Source organism: Artemia sp. Qi Xiang Cuo, chromosome 12 (assembly GCF_049724085.1).
Source record: "Artemia sp. Qi Xiang Cuo chromosome 12, ASM4972408v1, whole genome shotgun sequence".
NCBI classification, from domain to species: Eukaryota; Metazoa; Arthropoda; class Branchiopoda; order Anostraca; family Artemiidae; genus Artemia; species Artemia sp. Qi Xiang Cuo.
In genome coordinates this window covers 44,977,237-44,999,665 of record NC_142805.1, presented here as the reverse complement: position 1 = coordinate 44,999,665, position 22,429 = coordinate 44,977,237, and the positions used below count along the sequence as shown (strand labels likewise).

Here is a 22,429-nt window from a genome sequence, read left to right as displayed (position 1 = left end):
TTGGGAAAAATAAACAATAGTTATTATTGTTATAGTAAATTATGGGAGAAATTACAAAACTTGTTATGTATTTTTGGTGTTAGAGGGGGATATGTTTTTCACAGTTTATTCACGTTAAATTATATTGTGTTTTGTCTGATGCATGCGAGGTGTTTCAAAGCAAACAGTAAAGAATTTGATCATCAGTTTTATGGATTGGGGATAGCAGTTTTGCATTCAAGTGAGGGGAAACGCTGGATATCTGTAAGAGATGCCAGACCTGGCCAACGGGAAGGATTATAGTTCTTTGCAAAGCTTTGAATCATACTGCTTATATGTGCCAAATATTTATCTTATTCAACTTGTTTCCTTTCCTAGCCAGAAAAAAAGATGGCAGTTCTATACTTGTTCTAGGCCATGGTCTTTAACCAATCAACGTGGCATCTCCCTGTCCGAGTTTGTAACTGAAGCTCAGAGATAATCAATACATAGTCTTAATCAAATCCATTTCTGCTATGAACTGTAATTATGATGCTTTCCATCATATATGCACGAATATATAACCAGTTGTTTTTGTTTTACGAGCTTCGGGATGCATTCAAAGTAACTTTCTTGCGCTTGATGATGAAGCATAGTATTTGCGGTGGAGGGTTCGTTATTGCTGTAGAATCCTAAGAATTATTTTCCAAATATTAAACCGTGTGTCTGAGCGCAGGGATTTTCGGTTTCGATATAAAGTCATAATGCACAATAAAGTGGATTTCTTAAAAATCGATGTCACAATATATGAGTCTGAGGGAAAAAGGACTCGGGACCGATATTCGTTTTCTTGACCTACGTCAGTGATCGGTGACCATTTTAGTTCAAGGAGCCAAATGACCTTTTAACGACTGTAGAATATCCAAAGATGAGTCATAGTAAGGGTGTAATTTACTATCCATAGTAACGTATGTATTGTTCACTTTGTATCCGTGCCTTTCAATTAAAAATACCTAATCCAATATCAAATGTCTAATCGAACCGATAGTTTATAATAACTTTTTTTATCCAGCCTAATTGGATTAAGCCCTGGTGAGAAAAATCCTATTAAGATCATTAACATCTACGTTCAATAGCTCTCAGCTCTTTATGAAACAAACCTATAAATCTTTGACACAATTCCAAGTATTTTCAACTTACCTATTAATTAGTAAGTGATGACATGTTATTAATGGAAAATAGAATGTCTTACTGCACGAATAGGACTGCTACCCTTGAAATTTCAAGCAAGTATCTCATACCTCGTCCTGAAGCTATGTTCTCTTATTCTTTCACTGGCAAACTACAAATAGAAATTCTCCCTTTAATTAGTTTGATAGTACGGTAAGGTATGATGAATGTGAGAGTAAAGCCGTAGAATTGCTCACGGACCGCACATAAGGCTCTCTTAGAAATAAATAAACACAAAAATATAATGTGTTTTAGGATGAAAATGTGAATATCCTAAACTGTGTGGAGTTCCCCGATTTCCAATTATTCATATTGACAAGTTCGTGAGGAGAAGTTTTCACGAGTTTGTTCTTATTTTTACTAGAATTCGCTAAATCTAGCCTTTTAACTTACAGTAACTACAAGTAAAGATATTTTTAGGGGCTCCGCGATTTCTGTTGAACTTGAAGTCCTCATATTTTAGATTATCAGATTTTATATATAATTATATATATAACAGTGATATTTATTTATTTTTTAAGACACACCTGGAGCAAGCCCGGGACTTGTTGCAGAAATACAAACAAAACATAGTATAGTAAGAATCAGACTCTTAAAAAGAAAGCAGGAAAGCTGTTAGAAAAAAAAGAAACACATAGAAAGCAGACGTATATTTTAATATAAGCCATTCTAGATAACGACTTCTTTAGGATAAAACGATGATTGCATCAATCTGCTCCTAAACGATTCGATACTACCATCACCATCAACAGTTGGTCGATTTAGGCTCAAATTCGATTGCAATCACTCGAAGCAGAAAAAGACTACTCACTTCAAATTCACTTTATCAAAAGAATGTTGCCAATTATAGTTTGAAATCATTTTTTTTTTTTTGTGGTTTGAATGCCTTTTATTAAGCTAAAATAGGTCGAATGTCTCATTGTAACTTAGAATAATCAAACATAAAAAACATATTCTTACGCAAAAATAAAGAATGTTCTTGTATTTTTGTCGGTTGGATGCTTTCTGTGAATCAAAAAAATTATTCATGTGTCTCTCCTTGTTTATCCTAAATATGAGAGGGGCTTCTAAAACTCTTTATTTTTGAAAAAAAAAAATGCTTCGAGAAAATGTTTTTTAGAAAATCCACTTCTCAAGAATGCACTTAAGTCCCAATTTTTAATTGAATCATTTTGATATTTAAATACTCAAATACCTTCTTTCAAATAAAGATCGGGGTTCAAGTCCTGTTTTTGAATTTGTCAGAATCAATTCTATCACAAAGTTTAAATTAGGGTCCAAAAATTCACCTTTCAATGCTTTATGTACCCATCTTCGAACAAAAGGACCACTGACCTTCGTCCTAGTAGCTGGTACGCAACTCCGATATTCTATCACCGATACTTTTACTAGATGAAAGTTCGAAATAACCACTGTTTTTCTATGGACTGAGTCACCGTGCATTGGTATGGATTCCAAAACTGAAAGTGTATTTAATTACCCTTCGATACTTCTCAGCGAATTGGCGTCTCATATTTTTGTAACATAACATTTTGGCCCTATTAGGGCCAGAATTGTGGGATTAGAAAACTGGTAGGAACTGGGTAGAAACTGGTACTCGGCTATTGTGAAGCCTCTATGGTTGCTATAAGGGCATTATAACTCAAAATTTCTGCTTAAATGGGCCCTATTGATTTGGTTTTATGCGATTACCCTTGGGGAAAAAACGAAAACTATAAGGAAGATATGAAATGTGTTTAGTAGGTAGATAGAATGTTTTATGGCTTTCTGACCCACTGAATTCTGTTGCACAGTTTTCATCTATATCGTACCTCTTTTTGGAGTATTGAATCCCTTTCCCAAATTTGCCGTCGTTGGTAAGGTGGGTGTGTTATTATTGAAATAGGAATATCACTTTGGCACTCCTTTTTGCTGGTGATAACACCTCACCCCTTCTTGAAAAAAAAAATATATATAATCTTGTCGTATTGGTGGGGTGGCAATTCTTGCTATGAAAAAAAACAGTACCATGGCTAATTGCACATTCTCTTTTCTAGGCTCCAATGATGGCTATTGAGTATCATTACTATGGAAAGATGACTCTTCCAACTCTAAACATTATACTTTACAACGTTTTTTCTTCGCATGGACCTGCTCTTTATGGCACTGAGCCATTCAGCTTCTATATTTACAATGGTTTCCTGAATTTCAATATAGTCTTTTTAAGTTCCTTAGTAGTTTTCCCAATATGCGTAAGTATTTGCTTAACCTATCTGTCTGCTTTGTTTTTTTAATGCTAACAAATTATGTTGGGGCTTTGTTATCAAAATTGATTGTGTTGATTGTGATTGAGTTTTTTTTTTTTTTTTTTCTTTGTCCATTCAAATATTGACCCTTTTAAAGGCTCTGGCCAAAGATATCCAGAATTTGATGGGGGTGGGGGTACAAAAAAAAACTTTACAAAACCCATCACAATTCGTTTGAATGCATTTTTTTAACCTTGTTACGAGTTGAAAAAAAATTTCAGGGGGGGGGGGGGGCAAATCTGGTCCCTCCCTTCTTGATAAAATCTTGACCATGACCTATAAAAATGCAATTTGAATACAATTGACTGTCCTATTATAGCCCTGATTAGCTATCATTTGTTACCCATCGCTTATTTGTGTGTATGTGTGTGCGTGAGTGTGTGTTTTTTCTCATTTTATGCTGTTATCTCCTTTTTTGTCTTTCGTTTGTTTTATGTTTTTTTTTAACTTTACAAAACACATCATAATTTGTTTTTATGTATTTTTGTAACCTTTTTACGAGTCAGAAATTTTTTTAAGGGGGCGGTTCAAATCTGGTACTTCCCCCCCCCCTTAGTACGACCTTGACCACGGCCTATAAAAATAGAATTTGAATACAATCCACTTTCCTATTATGGTCATAATTAGCTATCGTTTGTTAACCCTTGTCTGTTAATGTTTGTTTGTGCGTGAGTGTTTTTTTTTCTCCTTTTTTTGCTGTAGTTTTCTTTTTTGTCTTTTGTTTGTTTTAGGTTTTGTTTTTTGTTTTATTTTTCTCCTTGCATTCCTGTCCATAGAGCCTTGTGGGCTTTCTATTGATGTTGAATGTTTTGTTTTTTCCTGACTACCTGCATCGTATATTTGTAGTAAGTGTTTTGTTGGAATAATAAAATCTTATCTTATTAGCTAAACCCATTTTCTTAAGGATGCCTCTGGGAGGAAATCAATAAAAAGAAAATTAGTTAAGCAAGGTGAATGAAAATTTCAAGAGTAAGCTTCGAAGTTTTCGAAGTAACCAAATATAAAAATTAGCTCGAATATGGTTTGTTAATCCTTCATAGCTTTATATTGCTATTTTGTCAAGTTGCAGAGCTGATGAAGTTTTATACAGTTTATCTTTTTTCTTTTTTTTCTGTTTATTCTTTTTTTTACAAAAAAGAATAATTACTACTTTCGGTTGAAAGTTGGTTTTGCTTACTTTCCACTCCTGTTTCTCTTAGTTTGTTGGTACAACTCTGATCTCATATATCAAATTTAAGATTACAGAATACATGCCCATAAATATGCATGTCGTTTTTTATGTTTTCCTTTAAAAAAAATTATATCGTTAAGCGAAGGTACAAATAGAAATACCTTTATAGACTAAATATTGGCAAGGAAGCTGTACATAAAGTTGCTGCAACAGTTTCCGTTTCTTTTCTTTTTTTTTAAAAAAAGGCCTTGAAAATACCATTAAAAAAAAGGACGTGTAAAAAAAAAATTTAATAACTTCATTGGTGAAAAAGACGAAACAGGAGTAAACCATAAATGAGACTAGAAGGTTTTTTTCATAGGTTTATAATTCTTTCATCTTCCCCTTCCTATGATCAATTTAAGACTCGTACAATCTACTTTCCTTTCCTTCAAACAAGCCTGTCTTCTTTAAGCATTCTTGGATATCTGAATTGTTATTGAAAAAAAGTATAAATGCCATTACTTAGCTTTTGATAAGCTCCACGATATCGCTTGGGATATCTTACGAAGAAGTAATAAAGGGACAACATTTACTCTTCTGTTTTTTTTTTAAGGTAATTGCTTCTTCCGTGAACCAACTTCCGAATCATCGTACCCTGAAGGATTATTTTCTTGTTTTTCTACCTATGTACCTTTGGTTCTTCATCTTCTTTTGTCAATCCCACAAGGTACCTCTTTTACTCTTTTCATTGCTCGCAATTTTTATTTATTTCGAATTTTAAATCAAGGAGATTTTGTTGTTTTAGAATAAGTTATTAGCCTTGTAAGTTAATCTGGGTATTCTTGAGCTTGATTGAAAAAGCTCGCAAGCTTTTTGGAACTATAGAATACTGATAACCGAGAGGTAAGTTTTGGCAAAAAATTCCAGTGGCTAAATTTAACTGATTTCTGCAGATGAGTTTTGTTTCATTGCAACTGTGTCAAAGAACCTTATGAAGAAAGTTGAATCTTAAGAGTTGAATGCTGTTGAGTATGACATAAGTTTGATTGAGAAGTAGACTAGGTTGAATAAGTTGAAAATAAACTTTAAGAAGTCAAATTTTGTGTTGTTTGCCCGGTTAAAATGTATTACCCTTGGGTAGATAAGTTGAGATGTGGAAATGCAACTATTAATAGAGTGCATTCGACTAGACATTTAGACATTATTTTGAATGTGACGCTTAGTTTTTTTGATCATATAAACTGTATAATATATAAAATTGCCCGTAATGTTGGATTTAATAGGAATTTAATATTTGTTCAAAACTTGTCCTTAGACTTCTGTATTTTTCCTTGTCCATTGTTACCTTTTATATTGTTGTTTAGCATGGTCTTCAACTTTTCAATCGCATCTGAAAAACCTTAAAGCCTTGCAGAATTCTGCCGTTAGGATTTTAGCAAATTATGGATTGAGATTCAGTGAGGAATGTGTATTTAAAACTGAATATTCTTTCTCTTGCATGTATATTCCTTTTTTAACGATCGATGTTAATGTCTGACATTATTAATAACTTTGGCCCAGATTGTGTTAAGGGTATGTTTATAACTGGTGTGGATCTTCACAATTGTAATATTATAAACGCTTATGTATTTCGTCGGCCGCAGTGTGAAACAATCCGGCACAGTTTTCTGCTTGACACGTCTTGCCAAGTTCTTGGAGTAATATACCAATAGTGGTTGTGCGTTAGCATGACCGAAGTATTTTCCGGGGAAATTTGAGGGATTTTTGCTATAATAAATATGATTTCGTTTGATTTATATATTTTTGTTTTAGTAGTGCCATATATGGCATAAATTTAATATTGATGATGTATTGTTAGCCCATCGGCGGAGATGTTGTTCTCTTTGGTTTATTTGTATAGAAATATGTGTTGGAAGAAGGAATTCGCCGAACGAACCGAAAGGTTCCTTGGCGCTCATTTTTTTAAATTTCTTTATAAGTACAATGATGCTCCTCGAAAAAAAAAGAATATAAATAGCCTTTTGTAAAGATACGTAAAGATCTCGATTTCTACATTGGACCGTATAGAGAAAAGGCAGAAAAAGTGGCTGAAGAAAGTGGCGCACATAAGTAGTGTTGTTTTTGTAGTACTCCAATAAAATTCTATCTGTCAGTTTCTTACTAAGTCTGATTGTGAATTTGGTGGTAACCATGTAGAATACCGACTTTTGATTAGTAATAAAATATTTATTTGCTGCTTCATAAATAATGGCAAAACAAAAGCAACCCTGACTACTGTACGTATTTCATGATTTATCTAAAGCGGTCAATTGTACGCGATACAACCCATCTAGCTGGGATTTTGATTTACAATCCAGACACCCCTCCTCTCAATCAGTCACCAAACTATCATGACTTCATATCTATGCTTCCAAAGCTTGTATCAATAAATTTTGGCTCTACATAATCTTAGCACTGTTTTATGAAATTTGTCGTAATGACTGTATGGTTTCCAGAGTACGCGCGTCGTACTTAGTAGACTCGTCAGCAAAACTTGAATTTCCAGTTTTGCAAGTCACTAAATAATTTTTGAACACTAAAATGTAACTAAGACCCAAATTACCTCTCAAATTGCCTATTTGAAAACCAGATTTGACAGTTAGGTTTTAACAGAAAAATTTTACCAAAATCAGAAGCAGTTCGTGGGATTAATATATGGGGATTAATATTTTGATTAATGTAATCCATGTTTATTAATAAGATTCTGCTTCTAAATTGAATTATTAAATAATATGTATATATTTATGTGTCTATATAGTAGCTGAAAATTACTATTGAGAATAACTTGTCTTGGTTGTACTTGAACGACTGCGTAATACATACACTTAACTCCAAAGTAAATGTTTTATCTGCCTCTCTGGTTAACTCCACTCGTATGGGGTATATTTTCCCCTTGTATCGGCCGTACCTCTGATGCGAATGAAATAACTGTCAATATCCCAAGCGACAGGGGGCAGCAATTCTCTTTTGATGCCCATTCACAAAGAGGTTTTATATCCCAAGATCTGGCTGTTTCTATTCTAAGCCAATCAGAATTTCTCCTAAAATTTTCTAGCCAATCAGAAACTTTTATGAAAAATCTGATTGCCTTAAATTAGCTCTAGCTAAATCCTGCTATTATCAAAATCTTGTTGTGAAGACTGGGCCTTCAGCGTATTACCCGTAAGATCATTCATGTTTACCAAATCGGAGCTCTGGGTCTATGATCTACTGTCTCTGATTGAACCGAGACAGTTCCAGCATTTTAAAAGGTTAAAGTTCTGCTTGCTACTACCCATTAACTTTCTGATACAGATGATTTCGGTATCTTTACGCTTAATTCATCTAGGTCATCTTAAAGATATTATTTGAAGTTAAAGATAATCTTTCTATAAAACTTCTAGAAAGTTAAAAATGGTGTGTTCCGGCTAAAGCTGATAAATTTGCGAAAACACTTACTCAGACATTAAAAACAAAGAAGCCATAATCTTTGGCACTTGAAATAAAATCCGTGCTGAATAAGTTTAGTCTATAAAAAATAATATATGTATGACAGAAACATTACGGAATGACAGAAAAGGCCCACTCGGAATTACTTTTTTCGATTGTCAAAATGTGCAGAACACAAATCTAGGATCAAGAAAAATAGTTTTGACGCAATGGTATTAATAATCCTGAAAATCTGAAGTGCTATTTTAAAATCAAACAAGTATTTTTTTTTTCTAGAGTTTCACTTTAAGCTAAAATAAATCCTTGTGTTCTGAAAACTTTATTTCAAGTCTATTTCAAGGGAGTACTGTTTTGATACAGTTTGGGAATAAGTTTTATGAGGAATATAAGTGGTCCTATTTGAAGATTACTCTTGTCGAAGGTTTGGGGTAGGGAGGAAACACTTCAGTTTTTTTTAAGTGAGTATCAGGCACGTAGTTTAGTGAGAACTGCTCTTTTTCAATTTTTAATTTTCTGGATATCCCATGAGTTTTTGGAATGACTTGCAAGAGAACGTTAGTCTAATCTGTCTAACTGAAGAAGCAATTGATATCTTTTTTATATTTTTTTTTTTTGCTAGGTCTTTTCCCCTTAATGCAGACGCTTATCTTTTGTCCTTATATGTGTGATTCCAAATATGCCAGGTTTCATTATGGGGCATCTAATAATAGTCCTTGCTAAGTTAGTGAAAAATAAAATCTATGTTTTCCAATCACTTTTTAATAAAAACTATTAATAGTATTGTTCATATTGTTCTTGCGTTTGTGACCTAAGTATCTACAAACGTTTTTCATCCTGTATAAAATTAAAATTGCTTTGTTTAATTGAACGGATCCCGTGCCTTAAGCGAATATTGCTCCCATGATCAATGGAGATTACACTCTTTTTTTCTTTTTCATGCGTATCTTCCGAAAGACTCTTTGATTGTATTATTAGAAGTGTATGCCCCCTTCTATCTTTATTTATACATTAAACATAGTATTTAAACATTTTCTGGTACTAACCCTTGCCTCAAGTTTTTATTCTCTTTTAGGAGGAACGATTTCTATTCCCTGTTTATCCGCTCATCTGCTTAGCCGGTGCTGTGTTTGTAGATTCTTTTGCAAAAATGATAAGTTCAATTTGGGTTCGCTTTCGGTGGCCAGGATCAAGATTTGTTGCTAATCTTTTTCGATATGGTTTTGTTCTGATGTACATGTTCCTGTCCGTTGCTCGGATTTTGGCGATTCTTAAAGGTGAAACTACTACTACTTATTGAAGCACCAAGCTGCTTATTGCAGCACGCTCCAGCTCCGCCTCAATCTGTTCATAGGTTCACCCTTTGCGTCCTCCCACGAAGTACCACCTCCCTTCAATTTTCTCTAATGACCTTGTTCAAGGTCGACTTGTTTATCGTTTCGCCCCACATGGATGGTTAAAAGGCATGATTTTTGGCGATCTATCAACATTAATGTAATATGTTGCTATTAAAGATTATGTTTGTTCGTTTCAAGTTTAAGCTCTTTTTACTTTTATATAAAAAGCCTGGGTTTTTCTTTTTATCCTTTTTTTTCTGATCATAGCATAATGAAAAGAAAATCTGATTTCTTTATTAGAAAAAAATATATACTTGGATTTTTCATTTTTCTCCTTATTATCGGTCATGGTTTAAACTTCTGTTCTTATGTGTTTTAATCTTTGTATAGTTAATACAAAAAAAAAGACTGTAAACCTCTCTGAAAGAGAGAGGGAGAGGGAGGGCCAGAGAGAGAAGAAATTAATGTTTTTTTGTCCTATTCTACAATTTTTCAGCTTACCAAATAGTATTTAGCGATTTGGCATATCAAATTCTATTTTTTGCCACAATATACTGTTGTAAAATTATGGATTATGGAGGGGGAGAATTGTGGTGAATCTTAGCTTCTAGTGTCAAAGTTAACTTGTTCTGTTTATTGTGTTTCCGTATAACTAAATTTAAAATTCTTATTTATTCTTTTATCAAAAATGAAATAAAATTATTTTTCAAAGTAAAGTATCAGAAAGATTCGATTACGACGCAATGTGAATAAAGTTATTCATGTATGTAAAATCTCCCTTTTAATCTAGCGGAACGAGTCATGAAATTTTCCAAGGCTTCAGGAAAGAAATGCGTAGATTCACCAACTAGGCAGGGAAGCAATAACGACAGTGTAGCTTTTTGTGGATTATCTGTGGCGGCAGCACTACCTTTGATTGTGGTAACTTATTTTTGTTTCAATGTTCATTTCTTTATTCACTGTAATTTCTTTTCGTTTTTGGATTAAAAACAAAAAGCTTATGTCTTCTCTTTTTAAGTTTCAAGTTTGTTATTTCTCTTCATAGAAAAATTGAATATTAAATAAACTTAAATGCATGGAAAGATAGAAGCATTACACATAGTATAAATTAGAGTCACAGATGGGTTTTTCAATTTCTATGAGTAAAGGATCCGATGTGAGACCCTTATGCAAACACCCCTCTGTCTTCCCAAAAATTTTTGAGTGATGGTGCCGCCCCTGAAACTATTTGAATTTCAAAAGGCTAGAGTGTCGCATGTGCTTTGTTGAAAACTAAATTTATGTATTTTCGTAGTTTCGCATTTTTCGTTATAGTGTAAAAAAAATTAAATACTATTCAAACTTCCAGGAAATTACTTTCCTATATTGTAACAACCAATCTAATTTTATTTGTTTAATATGTTCTAAATTATGGTGAATGGCTTCTTCCTTTTAAATTCATTTCTCTCAAATATTTAGAAAATTAATATATTAAATTAAATTTCGAATTTAAGCTGTTTATTTAGTTTTCTATAAAGTGCAAATGAAGCTCCATTCTGAGTTGGATTGGATGAGTGGGAAAACCCTCTTACAAGGATTGAAGGATGAAAAAGTATACTTATTAGTAGTAGAATTTCACGACACAAAACATATATGATAGTTCATTTAGTTCTACTGTTGTGAAAAGAACTTTTTTGTCATTAATTTTCCCTTCCCAAATTTGGAAAAAGGAGACATTTTATAGATTTATCTGTTGGATTATCCTGACTTCTACGTCAGGCTTCTTCTTTACTGTTTCTCTTCTTCCTCTTTCTTGTTGAAGGCAACACGATTGGGTTGGGGGAGCATGTATTATTAACATAGGTTACTAATTTGTAGATATAGGTTAGAGATGCGGTGAAGGTTAGAGAAGCAGAGGTACATTACCAAGCTTTGAAAAACCCTTCGTGCCGTTCAAAGACATTATCAGGGGAACATTGCACCTTTGGTTCATTTAAAGAAGTAAAATAAGAGAAAACTTTTGGGAATTTTGGCCCTTGGAATCTCTCAGCTGATCTTTCTTTGGGTTTCTAGCTCGACTGGATCCAATCCTTGTGCACTACAGGCTACCACCAGGTTACCGACTAGATTTCAAGTTTGAAATAAAACGTTTTTCATTTGAACCAACTGCCCAAATAAAAGTTCTTTAATTTCCGAAGAAGCGTGTGAAGAAAAATTCAGGGGATCCACAGGGATACCACTGGAGACTGACCAGTATCCCAAGGTTCACTTGCAAAAATTCCCAAATTTTGAAAAAATTTCATGAGATACTAAATAACATGTATTCTTGGTATACTGTTTGAAGGTAATATTTTCGTTTTTCTAGATCCTGTGTGTACAGTTGTTGTTGTCCTTTTGAAATTGTCTTTATGCTTAACATAATTTTTGTTTGTAACACCATTTTCTAAATGAGACATATGAATCATTATCTTGTGACAAAATTAACTGTGACTTAAAAGGAAGAAGATCAAGTTTTTAGTTCGATCCTATGGAATACGAAAAACTCACCGGGAAAACTAGAAAAAAATTTCTTCTGAAAATATACGCTACAGTCCTTGTAATTCATTATTGGGCTTATTCTAGATGATTTAGCAAAGTAACAATCACAAACAAATCTTATTAGTAAACCAAAGAGTGTGACCAATGAACACCTGCCACACCGTACGCCATATATGAACTTAATATTTATAGACACAACAGAATTCGTTTCAAAGAAGTTATTTCAGAGTTCTTTTGATATTGTAATTAACCAATCGTGCAGAGTAAAAAAATTTCTTATGACTCTTCTGAGTAGGAGCAGGAATAAACGAAATTTTTACTTTTTCGGTGTATAATAAATTAATTCCAGCATGTCTCACTATTGAATATTAATCCTCTTGATCCCAGCCTCAGAACTGAAATCCTAAGATCTTGGCTAAGGTGCGAAAGAGTGGGAGCCCTGGATGGGAGTAGCTGTTTCTCGGTAAGCCTTCTTCTATCCAGCTCAGTTATTCTTCCTATAAGATCATCCCTTATATTATCAAGTAAATAGCATATGCAGGAATCATGCTTGGGGATCAATTTCTCTGCTAATGTTTTGGGGTACTTACCTCAAATGTATCTCATCTTTCTGTGGCGTTCAGCTGAGAACAACCTCGGGCTTCAGAAGCTTTCTTCTATTTTGTGTTATCTTCCCTCTTTGTAAGCACTGTTGCTGAATATGGTTGCCTATTTTGTGCCAGGGCTTCTAATATTCAGTTGGCACTGATCCAAAAGATGATGTTACTTCGAGACCCTTCAAAGAAACTTCCCCTCCTTTTGCCATCATTTATCAAAATTTGAAGCAAACGTATTGGGTATACAACTTAGTCAGGTTATCCGAATGAAGGATCCTCTGAAAAAGGATGCTTGAAAAAAAAGCTTAGTTTCGTCCAAATTGAACGATACGAAGAAAGAAAAAAAAATCGGCTTAAAATACACTGTTTGAAGAGATCATTTCTATCCTGGCTCGTTTTATATTTTAGTCACCTTGCATTAGGATGAATGTTTTCGCGTTTTAAAAATATTTATGAGTAGGCAACTAGAAAACCCCTAAATTATTTTTTTTTTCTTCTCCCTAATTAATGGAATATTTAGGCACACAAAGTGACGGCGAAGATTTGACATCTGAAGTGGTTGCTTAGTTACATCATATCTAAAATTAAAGATGTTCTGGAGCTTCTTAAGATATTTTTTTTACAGGTTTCAGTGGCTCAATGACCGCTTATAAAGTATTTAACAGTGGAAACTTGAGTAGAGAGTGGAAAGACGACGTGAATGTTTGTGTTGGGAAGGAATGGCATCGTTTCCCTTCTAGCTTCTTCCTTCCTGGGGACAAGTAATATGCCTTTCTCTATTTGGTAAAGCGCAAATGTGACATGTTAGGTAAAAATTAAATGCAGATAGAAAAAAGACATTCAATGCGATAGCAAGACTAAACACAAAACAAAAACGAGCATAAAAAATAATCATGCGATAAAAATAAAACACGAAGGAAACCCCAAGAATAATTTAAGTTTTGCTTTTTCCCCTTGTTTTAAAGTTTTCATAATATTAAATTTTTTTTTGAAAAGTTTTCTATAATTTTTGGAGTGGATAATATATAACCGCAATAGTGAAAAAACTTTTCAATCTATAACTGTAAAATATTTTTCTTTTTTGTGCTTATTTTGTATCTATTCAGTGGACTCAAACACTATGTCCATGAATTAAGAGGGCTCGTAAGAAACATGTAATATACTATAAAAAAAAACAGACATTAATTAAAAAAAGGCTCTCGAAAAGAGCTTATGAAAGAGCGGAGACCCCAAAATATCTCATGCTACCGGAACAGCTCTAGTCTTTTTCACCCAACCTATATTCGTCAGAGCATTTGTTAGGCATAACGCTACTAACAATCAACAGATGAAGATAGAACACAAAGGGGGAAAGAAAAAGTAAAACACACAAATATCGATGATAAACAAAGACAAAAAAAGCAAACTACTTGCTAGCATCTCCATTTCAGAAGATGGACCCACTCTTGGTCCAGTAGCTCTAGTTTTATCTCATAATTCTAAATGTCTTCTTCCACAGCACTCATGGCCTTAACAGTTCTGTATTTTATAACGGTATGATGGTTTCCAGCACGATTTGGCACTTGAAGCAAAAACCTATCATTCCTTAAAAATACCGAATCTATTTCTTTCTTATTTTTTGGTATTCAAGAAGCTTCCAAAAGGCATGTACAAGATAGAGGTACAAGTACATGATTACAAGACTCAGGCACAAGTACTAGTACTTACAGGTAAAAGACATGAGGCAAGGTAACTTGCCTCCATAGACCTTTTGGTATTCAAGAAGCTTCCAAAAGGCATGTACAAGATAGAGGTACAAGTACATGATTACAAGACTCAGGCACAAGTACTAGTAGCCTACTTACAGGTAAAAGACATGAGGCAAGGTAACTTTTTTGTAAAGATGAGCCAGGTATTTCCGGCTTGAATTCCTTCGACAAGTCTGTGTTGAGCTTTATCTTAAACAGAAGTGATTAATTAAAAAAGAAATATGTAGATTGATAGAGGAGGCCATCTGTACTTAAATTAATTGTTTAGACTTTCAACAAGAACCTTTACTTTTCGTTGGCTAAGCTGTTTTGTGGCTAAGCAAATTTGTAATCAAAGAGTGATTTGGTTACTCTATGGAATGTTTTTTTTTATTTTAGGTGGAGTTTGTTGTTTCTCAAATCTGAGTTTCGTGGGCAGCTACCACAGTATTATGCCTCAGTCGAAGATAATACTTCTATCATACCTAAACATATGAATGACCTTAACTTAGAAGAAGAAAGCAGATACGTGAGTTTGACATCATTAAATGTTTTCATCTATGTTTTACCGTAACTCTACTTGCTTTTTTTGGTTATATATAATACAAAGTAATTTGAATTTATTAATATTTCATTTCTCATATTGTTCTTAGTTTTTCACTTCGTGAAAAACTTTTCTTCTTAGTCCTCATTTTTTAGTTTTTTTCTATTTTCAGAACTCCTTTTTATAACAGCTTGGAAATGTTTTTATCTCTGTAGAAGTGCAATAGGATAAAGGATTTTTTTTTCTGAGCCATATTGAAGGGAAAAAAGCTTGCCCTGATTCACCAAGATCGAATATTCTCAAGAAGGTCAGGATTTTATTCACTTAATCCCTCCGGGTACACGATGAACAATTTTTAGAAAATTACTTGATTTTTCCGCTATCTCAAAAATGTGATGTATTTCTATACAGTACTGGAACTGGACTGCCATTCCAATGCTGATTTTCCGGGAAATCGGAAGTATATCTCAGATAAAAGATAACTGAGAGGCAATGTTTTTAAAAAAAAAGGTTATAAATCTGCACTGAGAAATGTAAATCCTCACGTGCCTCTACAAAATCCAGGGCTCCTAGGGTGTTTGTTAAGTTGGACACGAAGTTAATAAACCGTTTTCCACATATTATGTTGCCTGTTTCTTATAGTAATATTTTAGCTAAAATTCATTTAACTTCTTTAAGAATGGCTGCCAAGTTACTGTAAAAACTGACTAGTCAAATATTTAAAATTTTATGCAAGTAGGAAAAACTTTGTGGAAAACCTTGGTAACTTCGTCGACAACGCGAAATCCCACGTAAGTTTCTCTTTCCCCGAGGGTGGGGTATTTACAAGCAAGATTCTCTTTTAGAAAAATACTTTGTACAGAGAGTGGAAAACTGTAAGATTTGTTTCTTTTTTTAGTCTGCAAGAATAGGGTGGGCACTGATTCCGTTAGTACATTGGGTGTGCCCAGGATGACTCCATATTAAATTAGTTATACTATTTAGAGCTAGGTGATAATTACAATGCCACTTTACACCTTTCGGCAAACCACTCGACACACCGTTGCAGCGTTTATAATAACATTCTTTTATAGCAGTTGACCCTTTTATAATAACGTTTATAATAACGTTCTTTTATAGCAGTTTTATAGCAGTTGGATTATATTTTAAAGACTTATGACCATTTTCTCAAAATTTTAATAACACATCAAACGTTTATTACTGTTAATCCTCTGCTTTCCTAGTTCTTGGAGGAATTGTTAGCTACTAGTTTGTTAGGGCGTGAAAAGATGAATGTTGACTGATAAAACCTGGTTGGCCAAAATTTGTGGAAAAATATTAGGGGATATGAAATTTTAAATTGATGAATAGGGTGAATTCCCGAGAATGCAGATATCATTTGAAGCTAAAAATCACTTGACATCCAGCCCAAAGTGTTATGGATCAGTATTATTCGAACGAGAGAGTTTTGTTCTAGGAAATATTTCTCTTTTTACCTCGGGTCAAAAGTTTAGTTCTTTACAGCCGTTAAATAATTATTTAGCAGCATAAATAGCCGCAGATATAAATAACAATTATATCTTTAGTACTCATCAATGAATATTCCCGATTTACTGTGTAGGGAACACGGAAACACTCACAGAACAACGCCCGCCTCCCTAAATTTATCAAAACTGTTTTGATAGAAAGTTTAACAAACCCAGATAACAAATATGGGGTGTAATGCTGCAATTTTGTCTTGTCAAATTCAAAGAAATTGCTCTTATTTGATTTACATATTGTTTCCTCCTGTCGTGTCAAGACATTTTTAGGATGTTTTTATGATTTAAAAAGCACCAGATTATAATCTTAATCAGTAAAATGTATTTACATTTATAGCTTCTAACTTCTTCAATTTTAGCCCCATATCCAGTGAACTTTGGGAAGATGTTAGTTTAAGCGAGTAACCAAAGGATATCACTTGCTTATTTTAATTGAGCTTAAGGATATTTACAATTCTGTATAGACCTTCTTTTTAAAACGAAAATTCGTTTTTTTACTATATCTCTGATTAGAAATCTTTAAATGTCTTCATAATTTCATTGAGAAAATAGCAGGTTCCTGATTCATAGTTTTCAGATGAATAGGCGAAGTTGCCACTTAGTATCACTAATCTTTTCAGAGAGAAACAAAGCCGTTATCCATGGTCAGCTCTGATTAATTTACTCTCCTAGGAGATAAATAGAAATACTACTACTACTGCTAACCACATACCGCAGCACCAAACCGCCTGAGGCCGATACGACTACGCATGCTCCACCTCAATCCCAATCTAAACAAAGCCTCTCTCTTTACGCCCTCACAGGAAGTTTTTATTTCCCTTAAATATTTCCTTACGACATCTTCCCGTCCAACCGAGGACGACCTGCTCTTCGTTTAGCCCTAGACAGTTGGCCGAAAAAGAAAATTTTCGGTTATCTATCATTCTTCATCCACGGAACGTGCCCTAGCCATCTCAACCTTTCTCTCGTTATAGCCCTAGAAGGTGGGGTTAAACCACACTTTTCGTAGAGCTTACTGTTTGAAATATGGTTAGTCAGTCGGGTACCCGAAATAATCCGTAAACAATTTTTCTGGGAAACATCTATTCTTCCCAACTTTTTTCAACTGTGAAAAAACACCCTGGTCCTTGGCTATTCTACTTATAAGATCTCTTCTGCACCCACCGTCTTTACTAATAATACTATCTAAGTAAGTGAAGAATCCCTATTTAGATCGAGAATCCCTATATTCTGACCCAAAACTGGGATGGCTGACAAATTTGATAATTTTACTTGTTTCTCTTCTCTTTGAAGTTGTTTGAGTCTCTTAGACATAAGTATAATCTTTGTGTTTGGGTAATTTATTTCTAACTGAAGATCCCAAATAAACTTTATGATGACTGCCATCCTAAACCTCTACGAAATAAGTTAGTTGTTGGCATAAAAAACTCTTGCGATAGATTAAAAAATATGGTTATTGATAGGAAAGAAAAGATCATTTACCGGAGAAAAGGGAGAGATCCTCTTTATCTTTTTTTATTAGAAAACTTTTGCCTTTGAGCTTTCAAGTTTGTCGAGAAAAAAAGTAAATAGACGTCAAAATTATATTTGACGAGCCTTCCCCCTCCTTGAATTACGGATCTAACCTTGAACTGCGTGTCTATCATAATTGAACAGAAGAAATCTCAAGGAGTGAAGAGTTTATCCCTCCAAAACATCGACAGTCAGCCCTTACAATCCAAATAGCTTGGCTATTCTTAGGGAGAAGTGAGGAGATTAAGTAATTATCACACGAAATAGCTTAATAAAAACCAGAACAGCAGCGAGATCAGCATCATCACTTCATAGAATGGTGAGCTATAATTGGTAAACAAAAAAGAGGAGGAATAACTCATTCAGACAATTTCTTTTTAAAGTACTTGCGTTTTAGGTAGCCATCCTATTGCTATTTTTGCTTGTAAGCTCCAAACAATTTTTATTTGTAAAAAATATATATATAGTGCTACAGCGCTTTTGAACAAACAGTAAACAAATTAAGGGTACATTTCCCTATTTTGCTGTGTAGGGATGAACTAATTCTCTTAATATTTTATTTTGTTCTACTGCTTCATAAACCTAATACTAGACTATTACTGAGTAAAGAAGTTTTGTTACATAAAAATGCAGTGTCTATGAAACAGCTGAGTATTTTTCCCTTAATATTTTTTTGTTTTTTATTTCTATTGCTTCACAGACTGTCTGCTTAACGAGCTAAATCGAAGAATTCAGGGCCTATATTTAAATTCAATGATTTTGTTAAGCTGTTAATGTAAACTTTTTTTTTAAATTTTGGTAGATATTGCTAATATATGTATGTGCTACACAGAGCTATATCCAGGGGCGTCCCAGTTTGAATCCCCCCCCCCCAAAAAAAAATATCCGACTCGTACAAAAGTAATTAAAATACATATAAACCAATTTTGTTGCGTTTTGTTAAGCTACCCCCCCCCCAAGAAAAAAAAAGTGATACGGTCCTGAAGCCATACCTTCAAAGGGAGACGTAAACTAATGTGATAGATAATAATACTTGATTAAACTAGGGTTTTTCTTTTTACTGTCTTTTTTTTAATCTAGGTTGTATCTAAGAATTACAAATATTCCACACTAAATTAGTTTCTTTTTCAGAGGGCTGTTACAGCTTGCCACTACTTAGTTGATCTTGATCTTGGTAGATCAACTGAGTATGAACCGCTCTATATTCATAACAAAGAGGAATGGACCGTTTACTTTGAAGCACCTTATCTGGATGTTACACGGTCAGTGTCTATTTCCATTTTACTGTTTATGGGGATACGGGAGAAGAATAAAATTAAACATGGATATTAAGTATATCGAACTTTTGAAAGAACAGAATTTCTCCATAAAAATATCACCTCATGGTTGGGACTGGGTTGCACTTTTGTATCCTCTTTTTTCATAATTTTACAAAAAATATTATGTTTTGTGCTTAACAGCGCATATTCATGAAGGTACATAAGCATATAGTGATAATATTCCGTGAGCTTGCATACAGTCTATTACCATACGCTTTATATTTATTTATTGATTTCTATCAAAATCAAGGAGTATATAAAGTAATTGCATAATACTTTAACAAATAGAACATAGTAGTGATTTACAGCACACTAAGCAATAATAAGAAAAAGTAATATATTTGTCCATTGATTCCTGGTATTATTAGAACAAAAAATGTTTTTGGTAACCTAACTTTACGTACGGTAAAACCGAAGGTGACCATACAAAAGTGCTCGGCATACACCTTTTCTGATATCTCTTTGACATTAATAACCAGTATTAGGATAAGGTTGAAGCAATGTGCTTGAACACAACTGACCTCAACTGGACCCCTAGCAGGTTAAGATCCACAGCATTCAGACAATGTCTAATCTTGGACGAATATCTTGATTAAAATATATCTTTCTGAAGCATGAACAACAACCTCCTAATCTTTGAAATTATGTATACAGGTTTAGATAGGTCGTATTGGTGGATAGTTATGAATAGGTCATTTGGGATTGGCTGAATATAATGTTGAAACACTCTGTTTTCCAACATTTATATTTAGGCAAGTGTTAGCCTTAATCCCAGCATATTTAAATGCAATTATTCTGCTTCATAATTCTTTTCTTAGATTACATATGCACAAGATTGAGTCTGTCTATGATTTAGATACATTGTTCTGACTTTAAGGTCATGTGTCCAAGATTGGCTAGTATTTTCCAAGATCAGACTCAAGCTTTAAATGTATCCAGGATTAGGCTCCTCTATTGACTAACAGCGTGTTTAGAATATTCAGCACCTTTTATGGCTAGAATATCCAAGCCAATCAAATTCTTTTTAAATCTAGAGAAATTCAATGGTGAAACAAACTAATTTCTAGGTGGTTTAATAGATTTCGCAGTGATTTAGCTGTTGAAGTGGTGATTAGATGTCTGACTACTAGGTATCTTACCCTATAAAAATACTCTTTTGCCAATAATTAATGAGACAAGCGTGTTCAAGAAATTAAAGGAGGATGCTTGTAGAGTATAAAAAAGCAGAATTCATAAGCAGATGGGACACTTTAAAAGCTGTTGGAATATGGAGAACATAAGTACATCCAAAAAAATGTAATCCAACAGCGTACAAGATGGGATGTCATTGAGTGGAGTCAGTACTTTGGTCCACGCTGAGAGTCTAGCAGAAACATACAAGTGATGGTTTAAGCTAGTTGTGATGTAGGTCCGGTGCTAGCTAGCAAGAGAAAGCACTCGTGGATCTAACCTGTTCTCAGATTGACTGAAAGGGATCTGTGGATGCTTTGTGATCAGTTTCAAGAGTGATTTTGAGTTTCCAACCAATGTACCAAACCTTAGTCTGCTAAATATCAAGACCTAAGTATCGGAAAGGAAGTCTTAGGATACTTGATAGACTTATTTGTAGCCATTCCATGAAGGAAAACAAAGCTACTCCTCCATCGCTTTGTGAGAAAGTCATGAATAACTTTGTGCTGTCGTTGATGCACAGAGCTGGAATGATGTTATCTTAAAAATCCACTTTGTAATGAAACAAAAAATTGTTAAGTTTTTATATGACAAATTAAAACAATGAATTATTCATAACTTAAATTCGCTCCAATCCGACCCAAAACTATGAAATACAATCCATTATAAATGGGAGTCCGGTTTTGGCGGCTCTGTTTATCAAATTGAAGGTCCGTGCATTTTTAATGGTATTGAAATTTTTCTACTTGAAATAAGGAACAAAAATCGTTCAGCGAAATTTTAATTCTAAAGGCAAAATGAATTAAAACTTTATCTCCGCCCTCCAAAAAACTATTGAACACTTGAAACCCGCCTCATCGTTTCTGGAAAACCCTTTGTTCTATTTTTGTTGTTCTTCGGAGTTTTAGCGATTGAACAGACCCGAGAAATAACTATAAAACTTTTGCCATGCGTTATTTTCCCGGCTGAATTGATAAAAGATTTTAGTGTAAGCATGTTTAGATATTTGCTTTTCCTTATTGGGTCATACAGATGCTAAGTATTTTTTTTTGCTAAGCCTTGATGCATAGAACAAACCTTGTTTATAGTCTCTTCAATGTTTCTTTGTTAATAGGTGTTTTCGAGGTTTTGTTTAGTTCAAACTTAGTTTTTCCTTTGTATCTTTGTTGTTTCCGGATATTAAGAGCAATAAACGTTTGTTATCATAACTGTTGTTGCTGTGTCGATCTTTCTTTTGGGTCAAACTTTTTTTATGCGTTTGTGTGTTTTTTTCGGAGGAAATGCAGTTGTTACTGTAGTCTTAGTTGCAAGTAGTGATATTCTGTAAAGAATTAACACTGAAAGTATCCATTATTTTGTGTTTTTAGTTATAGCAAGCAACCGTGTTCTCTTATAAATACGACTATTATCTATATCCTACTGGATCAGGCAAGTAAAAGAGCTACCTTTGCATTAGGATAAATGGTTTTATAGTTAAGGCCTTGTTATTTCAAGTCAATTGTCTAGAAACAGACAAAAATATGTTTTCTATTTCAGGTCACCGTCGTTATTTCGAGCCTTTTACTTTCCATATTATTCGGAACGATTCTGTTCATACGGAAACTACCATGTGCTGAAAAGTAAAAAACGAAGTTTATCATAGTTTTGTTGGTAACTTGAATGTTTTCGTTTCTTTTTTTTAGTTCTTTTGTTATGGAATTACTTGACTTATATATTTTTTGAGAAAAGGAGTCGTGTTGACTCATGCAAATAAATTTGGTTTATATCTTATAAATTATGTTCCTCATTTCGCCAAAAAGTTCGTGATAACGAGCTGTTAGTAAAGAGCAGACCTTGTCAATAGAAACCGAGATTCTTAATATATCCATCGAAAGAAACTATTCTTTGCACCGATTCCAAGAGTGTTAAATTCTTTAGCACAAGAAGAAGTTTATTGACTTATGGAAATTGGCATAATTTTGGAAAAGCGGGAAAAATGTCCCAAAGACGGATGCGATCATTATGAAGATTACACCCGGAAATTCAAGCTACTACTACTAACAACTCACTGCAAAACCAAGCTACCTGAGGCCATTCAGCGTAGTTGATTTCCAGAT

General features: G+C 33.8%; 1 protein-coding gene across 3 annotated transcripts in view; it reads left to right on the top strand.

Moving 5' to 3' along the window:
• Alg9 (alpha-1,2-mannosyltransferase Alg9) overlaps nt 1–22,107 on the top strand; it is a 39,792-nt gene extending 17,685 nt beyond the window's left edge. For all 3 annotated transcript variants that reach the window (XM_089098244.1, XM_089098245.1, XM_089098243.1), the window contains 7 exons: nt 3,225–3,419; nt 5,240–5,353; nt 9,167–9,368; nt 13,167–13,302; nt 14,668–14,797; nt 18,976–19,106; nt 21,870–22,107. In XM_089098244.1, the coding sequence (XP_088954370.1) occupies nt 3,225–3,419; nt 5,240–5,353; nt 9,167–9,368; nt 13,167–13,302; nt 14,668–14,797; nt 18,976–19,106; nt 21,870–21,975 (1,014 nt within the window). In that variant the 3' untranslated portion in view covers nt 21,976–22,107. The remainder of the gene's footprint in view (nt 1–3,224; nt 3,420–5,239; nt 5,354–9,166; nt 9,369–13,166; nt 13,303–14,667; nt 14,798–18,975; nt 19,107–21,869) is intronic.
• Nucleotides 22,108–22,429: the final 322 nt, after the last annotated feature.